Genomic DNA, 10610 nt, shown 5'->3' on the forward strand with positions numbered 1-10610 from the left:
ACGCTCTCTTAGAGGACCTTGCTAAGACTAGCTTAGTATAAGTAGACTTAGCTGGCTGCATGCCCAGCGAAAACTCAGATGGCGGAGAGCGGGGGATAGCAGAGACAAAGTGGTCTGGGTATACCTCCCTAAACAGAGCCAAGACCTTACGAAAGTCAATAGAAGGTGGAGAAGACTTGGATTCATCCACGTCTGATGAGGGATCCAGGTGTGCCGCCTCATCACCAGTGTAGCGAAGAGATCGGTAAGGTATGCTGAACAGCAGAGTCAGCACGAGCTGGAACAACAATATTTGTGGTTTCCTCTTCAAGACTCTGTTGAGGGAACACCTGAGGCTCAGACTGCAAAGGCTGATCAAAAGAAGTAGCAGAAGGTAGGCGCATGGGTGGAGGAGGCTGACTCCTAGCATGAGTGTCTGAACTCAAGGGTTGCGCTTGCTGAGTGGTTGGCGGATGCGCAGTAGCAAGTTCCTGAGGAACGAGTTGAGGTTCCTGAGGTGTGAGCTGTGAGCGATGAGGTAGTGGCTGCGCAGAACACAGTAATTGTCTCGCGAGTTGAGGTTCCTGAGGCGCAAGGCTAAGGTGTTGTGCTTGCCTTGAGGAGGGTTGAGCTCGCTGCAGCGAGAGCTGAGGAGACTGACTCATGGATGGGAGAGGTTGTTGTACCTCAAGAGAGTGTTGCCTCACTGGTGGAACTGCAAGTGGAAGCGGAGGAAGTAAGGTATAAGCTTCCTGTTCCCATTGCTGAGGTTGCCTTAAGGAAGGCGGAGGGAGCTGCACACCACTGGAAACAGTAAACTCAGAACGTGGTAAGGTATCCTGAGGAGCCTCAACATCGTACGCCTGGCAGGCAGTACTGCGGTCAGGCGGAGCGATCGCAGGAGGAGGTGTAACCTTCTCAGCCTGACACTCACGCATCAAGACCGCAAGTTGTGACTGCATGGACTGCAGTAGAGTCAACTTGGGGTCGGCAGACACTAAGGTCTGCTGAGGTAAAGCCTTAACAGCAGAGATCTGTTGTGGCAGAACCTTACTCCTCTTAGGCGGAGTGCATTCAACTGATGACTGCGGCGAGTCAGAGCTGATCCAATGACTGCAGCCCGGTTGAGTTCTTGAGGTCTGGACTCTGCGTTTGAGTGGTCTTGAGACCTGAGTCCAGCGTTTCTTCCCTGACAATTGATCAGCAGACGAGTAAAAGACGGGCTCAATCGTCTGCAGGTGGGAGTGACGGTCTCTGGAAGACACGCCCGCAACCACCGAGGATACTTCTGTGCGCCGATCAAGGCCTGCCGAACCCTTTTGCCCTTCGACATTGCTTCTCCCCTGGGCTTGGGAGCTTGCAAGAGGTCCCGGACTGGGAGGACGACTGGCACGCACAGAAGTATCCTCACGCACCACACTGACACTGACACTAGCACTTGGCACTGCACTGACACTAGCACTCGTCACAGCACTGGCACTAATTCCACCCACTGCACTCTTGACCTTAAGTTCCTTGACTTCGGCCATAAGAGACTTATGATCACTAACCACTGACTCTACTTTGTCACCTAAGGCCTGAATGGCACGCAAAACAACAGACATATCAGGCTGAGGGCAAATAGTAGGTTCGGGGGTAGCCACTACAGGGGTAGGAAAAGGTAGGGGATCATGAGGTGAGGAAAAAAGTGAAGAGTGAGAAGAACTCCTCCTAACTCTCTCTCTCTCTAACTTGGTTGAATACTTAAGAAGACGGACAAAATCAAGTTCCGAAAGTCCGGCGCATTCCTCACATCGATCTTCTAACTGACAGGGTCTTTCCCTACAGTCAGAACAAGCGGTGTGAGGATCTACCGAGGCCTTCGGAATACGCCTATTACAAGACCTACATCGTCTATGGGTGGGGGCTTGTGAAATGTCAGACATCTTGAATCAAAAGAGTTAGCCGAGTCAAGCAAAAGATCGTTAACCGTTAATCAGGACTAAATAATAGCTATCTAAGCTAATATAGAAGTTTTCCAGTAAAGCGACAGCCGAAATCTGAGAGAATACTTCACCAAAAGCCGTGAAAATACTCGAAGATCATAAGCGTATCCCAGAACGTCTTGCCGGAAGCACGACAGAGGAAAAATTGAGGAGGTGTCAACAAGAAGTACTATAGTACCTGGCCACAGGTGGCGCTGGTAAGTACACCCCCTTCTAGTATTGTGATAGCTGGCGTATCCCTCCATAGAATTCTGTCGGGCAACGGAGTTGACAGCTACATGATTATCGGGTAAGTTTAATATTGAAAACAAACATTTTCTGTGCTATGATTGATTGGTATGTTTCTAATTACATATATTAACATTTATGTTATACAGTACATGTTACTTTATGTTGGTCATTTATTGCAAATAAATAACTATCAATATGTATTTGCGTCTTATTTCGCCCTACAATTGATTTTTGATAAAAATATAAGCTAGAGTTTTCTTACCCTAAATAAAACTGTATATATTTACTTATGAACAATATGTATAGCTAATACCTTTGTTCCTACTCGAGATACTAACATTATCTAGTAATGTTATGTTCCTTTACGTTATACAAACAGTGAGACTCTTGTATAACTATCTAATACTATAGCCCAACACAATATTCAAGTCGCGAGACTCCTGTATGTAGTTGATGCTATGTTGTTCATACATTATATGCAAACCTTAAAACTCCTTTCCTACATCTAGTATGACTCTTCCCTGCAGGGGGCAGGAAGCACTAACATTGTTTATGATTAGCAGTAATGACGTATAACGGTAACGTCATATGTCTCAATGGTCTGGATGACCATAGGAAAATTTGTCCCAAGGTTGGGGCACTTTTAAAAAATCCACAGATACAGTACTTTCTAGTAATTATCCAGCAAGCTTCCATCAGGAGATATGGCTTGAGCCCAAAAAACGGATTTTGAGCGAAGCTTAAAATCTATTTTTGGTTGAGATGGCCATGTCGTCCCGATGGACCCGCCCTTCTTTTCCATAGAAAAGGCCTTGGCAGGATCCCTCCCGAAATTACTATACCTGTAGCACCATGCTCAACGCTACATGGAATAAGCGCCATCTTGGATACAGTGCCATCTTGGATACAGCGCCATCTAGATACTCAATAGTAGTACGGGAGGAAGGGTACCTTGATAACGGCTCCCCTTCTATTTTAGCCACTTTCCCCCTCAAGGCGAAAACGCTATTCGGGGTGAAGATTGCTATGTGTCGTATCAAGATATACGTCCCCTGATATTATGCGATATCCTTAAGAGAAATCTTAAGGATATTTGTGCCAGGAGTTAGAATTCTGGAGACCTAACGGTTAATTCTCTGGGAATATCACTGTAGCCAAATATCCCTTAGAAAGCTACATATAGGAACCTTCCATCAGGACGACATGGCCATCTCACCCAAAAATAGATTTTTCGCTTCGCTCAAAATCCGTTAATTGTGATGATGGAACAAGGTTTGGATTTCAATGTTTTTTGTATTTGAAACAAATCACATTTCTTGTTTACATGGCATTTCGTGATACATAATGCATTCCTTGGCCTCATTACATACAAAAAGAAAAAAATAGTATGTTATTCCTTTTGACAAAGTACAATGTATCTTTTGAAACTAAAATGGTCAATGCTAACGATACAACCTGCTATTTTTCGTGATACATCTGGAAACACATTCAAATGCAATGACTTCTTGCATTTTACACATTGAATTCGGCAATTCTTCTTGCATACAGAACATCGCCAAACTGAACAGCTTTCTGGGTAATGGTTTCTGTTGTCAATTCTAACTGCTCAAGGAACAGAAATGAAGGTCCCGGCCTTGAGGCTGCACTTGGCCTTGGTTGAGATTGTTTAAGCATTATGGTGACTAAGTTTCTTCTAAAATCCTTCTGTTTTGATTCCTTATCAGTTGCTAGCTGGTAAACTCGCCAGCTGAATACTACTGCAATATTTATTGCATTGACTAAAAGTGTCCAGTACCATTTCTTCCCGAGAATGGAAGGCCTGTAATTCGCTAGTGCCCTGTCCAACAAATCCGCTCCTCCCATTCCCTTGTTGTAGCAAGCAACAACATGTGGCTGAGGAACCAGTATTGATCCTTTGTTCTTCACCCTTCGCTTTACGTGTCTAACAGGTTCCACTCCGGCAACATTGCTACAGAGGGTTACGACAGAATTATCATTCCATCTCACAATTTCAACATCACCATCTGAGCGGTAGTCATATGAACCTCTTTCAGTCTTTTTCATGTCTGTGTCTGTCTTTAATGGGCATCCTTTAATACGATTTTGTCTAACAGTGCCAGTAGCTCTGTACCCAAGAGTTTTCAGCTCTGCTATAAGATCATACGATGTGAAGAAACTATCAAAATATATATGTTGGGAGGCTGGAACTTGACAAACTTTCAGGCAGTCCATAACAGTCCTTGTCCCAAAAGGACCTTTGCACATCTCAGTCTTACCTTCATATACAGTAACTTTGTAGGGAAGTCCACAAGAACTAGCAATAACCCAACACTTGTAACCAAATCCAATTGGCTTTCCTCTGATAAATTGCTTGTAAAAATGTCTCCCATAATACGGCACCATAGACTCATCAATGCTGAGATCTTCATGAAGTATGCCAAACATGAGCAATGATTGATTCAGCAACTCATACAATGGCTTGATTTTTGCCATCTTGCTTGAATCAAGTGACTGATTATCAGCTGCATGGATAGCAATTTCTATCTTTTGAAAACGATTACGACTCATCGTTTTAGCAAAAGCAGGACACGAGAGATCATACAATTTACTCCAGTAATCCTTAGCGCTAGTTCGCATGTTGTAGCCAGAAAGCAGTAACAAACCTATGAACCTGTACATTTCATCATTTGTTATCTGGAAATCTGGCATATTTTTGTCTCTATTAGCATACCTGTTAGTTTCACAAACAAGATGTTGATGTATATCTTGAAATACTTTCTCAAAAATAGTCCATGGAGAAGCTCCACAGAGATCAGGAGAATTCTTTAGAAGCGACTGTTTTGCACATTGATGCTTGTCTGCCTTTTCTTTGATGATTGCAAAGCGACATCTTCATCGGGTTCCTCATAAATGATATCAACTTCCCCAGCAACTTCATTTCACCTTGTTTCATCTTCTTGAAGGTTGTCATCATCAAGCAGTTCCATATCACTTCCATCTCCTCCTTCTGGTAGACCAGTTATCACAACATTAACATCGCCATCTATACCTTGAGCAATATCAATGGCGTCTCTTAGAAATCTTTGGGAACAAACTTTTGGTCCAAGGAAGACCCCTGTCTTCATCCTGTAAAAAAAGAACACATAAGAATATATAAAAAAAATCTTGTAACATCATTTTCAGAAATATTATACAGTAGGAAGCTGCCGGAAGGAACTACCATCAGGACGACATGTCTATCTCACCCAAAGATAGATTTTTCCTACGTCAAAATCCGTTTATTTTTCATGTAGTGTTATGAGAAAGTCATGAGAAGATCAGGTAATTTGAATTTGAACAAAAATTGGGAGGGCATACAATATTGCTATCTATGCCCAATGACTACATTTGTAGTCACTCTGGTATGTACTGACCTGAAGAACACCTAATGAAGATGGTACAGCAAATGAAAGTTATATGTGATTCCTCTAACCTCCAAGAAGTGATTGACTTTTAGTTTTTAAAAACAATGTTGTTTTCATAAATCTAGTTGAATATGACCCAAAACTGGTGTTTACCTATAGTATGTCTTCTTTCATTATGAAATTCTTAAGTGCCCTCTTAAAAGGGGGGATCATTCCCTTAAGGTAGACAGAGAAGCGATAAATACTCTGATTGTGGACAAGATTCCTCTATATAGAAGGGGAAGCATGGCCACACAGAGGGAATGCCCGTAAGCAGGGGATGAAGGGAGCATATAGGGGTTCCTACATTTAGGTTAGGTTAGAAAGGTACGCAATCAAACCGGTCCCCTATATGGTCCCTGAAGGCGAAAAAACACTTGCATCACAGTTAACAGTATGATAAATAATGCCACTATCTTCATAACTTAACCTAGGATCACTGGAATATATCATGCATGAACACAAGAGCTAGGCAATCTAGCCTAGGGGCTAAGCTAGCAATCTAGTATGGGGTCAAGCGATGACCGAATAATAGAGCGTTAAAACACGATATATGAAGTTCCTAGCTATGAAGACTAAATAACTAACAATATCAATTAGTTAAGAGGCCGGAAAAAGCTGTTCTGACTAGCTAAATAAGGCATGCAAGAGAACAGCGACGCCATAAAATGGCGTGTCCGGTAGCAGCACAGCTCCGCAACAAAACACGAAATATTACGAAAAGTATAAGTTACTTTACGGCCAGAGCTTATTTAAACATTACTGGGACCTGGTACTCAACTTTCCAGAAGAAGGCGAGGCAGAAGGTAGCGACATAATGGTGATGCAAGTCGATAAAAATCGCACAAGGGGAAATCCGTCTAAGCAAGGTAGCTACAAGCAGAAGGATGAGGACGGACGTGACGTCATTTAGCAATGGCGCCCGTTTGTTTGTTTCGAGTACCAAAAGTAGCCACGGACGAGTGTAACTGTGGAACGGCTCCCCAGTTATTCTCCACCTTTCCATATCGAAGTGTTAACTCTATGTGGGGTGCAGATAGCTATGTGGCGTGTTAATACATGCGTCCCCTGTTGATATACGATGTCTTAAAGGGAAACCTTTAGGATACTCGCACCAGAAGTAAGAATTCTGTGATAACCTGTGGTTTTATTCTCTGGGAATATCCTTGTAGTTAATATACCCAAGGAAGCTACCAAAAGGAACCTTCCATCAGGACGTTATGGCTTGAGCCCAAAACTGGTGTTTACCTATAGTATGTCTTCTTTCATTATGAAATTCTTAAGTGCCCTCTTAAATGGGCTCTGTGCATATACCTTGTGTGCCTCGGAGTGCATTCCTATATCTCTGTATGATACTCAGCCCAAAATGAAATTTGTAAAGCCACATCACATTCTATACTTTTACATTTAACATTTTTCTTGCTAACTTAACATCTGTACTGTGTTTCACCCATTATTATAATGTGGCCCATTCGGCCATATCTTTCAAGTTTAGCTGTTGCACGTGGTACAGAGCATCTTGGCTTTCAGAAGTACACCTACAATCTCTTAAAGTCAAGTCTTGAGATTTTGTGGATTTTTTTGCATAGTAACCATCCATTTACTACTGAGGCATTCAAAAGAAAGCTAAACAGTATAGTACCATGCATGCTTATGGAATGATCCTCTGCATTTTCCTCTGAACTGATCAATTATATCTACCTGATCCATTTCTTCGTTATAATGCTCTATTAGCTTTTTTTCCTTTAATTAACCAATGCCTGCATTTTACCATTTCAAAAGAATCTGTGTCAGTTTTGTTAGTGGCTATTCATACATCACTATTTTTACTTCAGTTACACGCCAATTTTCTTACCTTCTGTGAATAATTCTGCATCACAAAGATCATCTTTTGAGATTTTAGAAATAGGAGCGCTCTCTACGTTATCTTTGCAAATGGTTCCATTCAGATTATTTCGCAGCAAAAATGACACCATCAAAGGCAATTTTGAATAATTATCAACACACCTATTTTTACCTGGTGAAACAACTTTCAGAGACAAAATTTGCACTACTGACTCACCTATAGTCATGCCTTCATGGGAACAGACATCAGAACTTGTATTCAAACCACACAGGCTTTCCACTTGTGAACTGCTTCAAGCCATGATGACTATTCTATGGTTCCACTACAATATCTATTGCCCATGTCACAGGGAATGGTTGAGAAAAGTAAAATAATTTATTTTGTTGAAGCGGACAGAGGCCATATTTTGTAGATCTTATCATCTGCTGGCTTTTCAGAATTGTCTGCAAAGTGGAGGCTCTGCACAATTTCTTTAAACTTGTTGATACCCACTCAGCACTTAGTAATAGCAAGAGGGCATCCATGAAGCCCATCAGGGGAGGGGTAACACCCATCAATTGATGCTCCATCACCCCTCTGAGGTCTAACCAGCCTTTATGGTACCGTCTTCAGTCCTTCCTTGAAGATCATGTTAGGATCAAATCCTACTTCTCAGACACGAAACACTCAATACACTCCAGCCAATCGAGTAGATCCTGCCCCTCACTCTCTTGACAACAGATATTCTATGTGCCAGAGTAGGTAGACCTAAACTGTCCATTGGTTCAGTGATAGCAGGGCTTACAACAGGGACCCAGTAAAGGAATTGGGGATGAGGGCACATTGTTCTTGGGCTTGGATTCTGCTATCATGTAAGCTGCTTTGATCAACCTCAAACAACTTTCTGATTTGACCACTGGTTAGTTGGTGTCGAATACTGTACTTTGCCTTGACCAGGAATTTGACAATCCTGAAAACGCAGAAGTATTCAGACTTTGCTTACTCACGTACAAGGCACAGACCTTCCCCCTTCCTGATGCTGTAGCCAGCTAACCAGAGGGCTTTGGATCCTGTAGGAATAATGAAGGATAAGAAAGCACTTAAAGTCTTACATGGAGGTTTTCCGGGCTTTTACATTCAACTCTTCCTGAGGCCCCTGGAGCTGTCCATGTTCCCCTTACCTAGACACTTTTCAAGATAAAGATGGCAAGTACAGTACACTGTGCTATTAGAAAAGAAGAGTTCCTGTGTTTATTGAACCTGAAGAATATGTTTCTTCTAGATAACGATCCTTAGTCCTAAAGGTCTTAGCAACAAGTCCAGTGCCAGCATATGGGCAGTTGGCGAGGCTGAGGTGAAAAGGGATAAAGGTGAACATATTTTGCCAAAAAAACATTGCAATTGGCCTGAATAGCAGGTTATAAGACTGAAGGTTGGAAACAGCTGTTATGTTGGCATTCATGAGTGAGTTTAAAGACCACATCTCGGCAGAGATCAAGCATGTGGCCGATTTAGAGTTTGTGAGAGTCTGTGCTCATTAATGCTAGACAATAAAACTAGGATAATGGCATCTTTAAGCACAAATGCATATCACAGCAGTGGCTGTAAGAGGGATGGTCTTAGGCCAGTCGAAGAACCAGTACCAAATAGTGATAATCGGGTGGGTGAACAGGAAAAGGCTCCCCACTTAGAGGCGAGTGCTTTAGATGTCAAGGCCTTCACATGGCTAGGGACTCGTAGGAACCAAAACCAGTTTATAATGTATGGCAAAGCATGCACTTTGCACTCCACAAGATAAATTAGTTCACTAAACATTCAGCTGAGCTCCACAAGGCACTAGAAGAGTTAGAAGACCCAGACCTACATGGCTGAGGACTATGAAGGGCAAAGTAGGAGGTGATGAATGAAGAAGTATTGAATTAAAAGCTCAAGATGGAGACGACTGGCGAAATCTAACCGAGGCCCTTTGCGTCAATAGGCGTAGGAGGATATGATGATGAGGATGAACAAAAGACAGAAAAACCTGGAAAAAGTTAACTAAGCATTTGGTCTTCTTTGTTCACTAAACCAAAAAGCAGTTGTTCAAGAGACGACTACATGTAGGAGGGAAACTAAGCATTAGTTGATGTTACTGTAGGCAGGCATTCAACTTGGATGTTGGTTTCTTTCTATGGGGAGTAGTATGTAGTAATGAGGTCGCTCATAGCAGACGAATTTCAGCCACTGAGGTGCTGTGTCAGGTTCTAATGGGCCTGAAATTAAGGGTCCCCCTTATACACGCCGAGTCGGTGCTTTGCATGTTGATACACTGGTCATAGCGGATGGGAGACAATATTCCTTTGATATTATATGTCGTATTGGATTCTCAGTTCTAGCCTTTCACAGAAAAGTTCTTGGAGACCACACACCAACTCTCGAAAGAATAAGTTTTTCCTTCGTTAAAACACACTTTTATTGTGTACCTCGTGTGTCATGAGAGTTCCTTTTTCGAGACAAAATCATAACAAGCTAACCTCTTTTTCTCCACTTCTTTATCCCAAACTCTAGTTTAATGAATGAAAATAGCAATAGATTGAGAAAAGTATCGTTATTAATGCATAGGACTATTAAAAAAACAAAACAATTTTGTTATGAACAAGCGATTCAGAAAACAGCTGTTATTGTTAAATTTCAACTTTCTCATGATAGTAAACAATAACTGTCCCTCAGAATAGGATGCTATTACTAAAGCTAGCCATACACCTGCAGATTTGATCGCTCATGACCAACAGATATGGAATGCGAGAGATGAAATCTGCCGCTCTACTCGCCACTAACTGCGCAGACTAAATCGCTCAGATATCCAACTCCACCTCCAGTGTGTGTTCAGCAGTCGTGGCAGGTGTACGAGGGCAAACCAACCAGAAAAGTCATGGACGATAAGAAAAAAGCATTAGCAACCTTGGTGATATGTAGTGCTATGAAGTCCAGAAAGCGGAAACGATCGTGTTGGACAGAGAAATGGCTTCAAAGAAGAGATGAATTTTCTCATATGACACTTCTAAAAGAATTGAAAGAAAATAACCCAGATGATTTGAGAAATTATTTGCGAATGTCAGATGAGGTATTCCAAGAGATACATGCCACTATTGCCCCCTTCATACAAAA

The 10610-nt window shown here is 42.1% G+C and overlaps 1 protein-coding gene across 1 annotated transcript; it reads right to left on the reverse strand.

Moving 5' to 3' along the window:
* Positions 1–3707: 3707 nt before the first annotated feature.
* On the reverse strand, positions 3708–7710 carry LOC137625096 (piggyBac transposable element-derived protein 3-like). Its single transcript, XM_068356028.1, has 3 exons — positions 7478–7710; positions 5139–5321; positions 3708–4926 (listed from the first exon to the last, which is right to left on the reverse strand). The coding sequence occupies exons 1-3, from the start codon at positions 7708–7710 to the stop codon at positions 3708–3710; spliced, it is 1635 nt and encodes a 544-aa protein (XP_068212129.1).
* Positions 7711–10610: the final 2900 nt, after the last annotated feature.

Source organism: Palaemon carinicauda, chromosome 31, assembly GCF_036898095.1.
Source record: "Palaemon carinicauda isolate YSFRI2023 chromosome 31, ASM3689809v2, whole genome shotgun sequence".
Classification (NCBI taxonomy): domain Eukaryota; kingdom Metazoa; phylum Arthropoda; class Malacostraca; order Decapoda; family Palaemonidae; genus Palaemon; species Palaemon carinicauda.

Bases quoted from the DNA above. Each gene is read 5' to 3' on its own strand.
- LOC137625096 (XM_068356028.1), bottom strand. From the start codon at position 7,710: ATGACTATAGGTGAGTCAGTAGTGCAAATTTTGTCTCTGAAAGTTGTT. The intron at 5,322-7,477 runs GTAACTGAAGTA...CTTTTTTTACAG, and splicing joins GAAGGTAAGAAAATTGGCGT to GATGAAGACAGGGGTCTTCC. The intron at 4,927-5,138 runs GTGAAATGAAGT...TGAAACTAACAG, and splicing joins CTTCAAGAAGATGAAACAAG to GTATGCTAATAGAGACAAAA.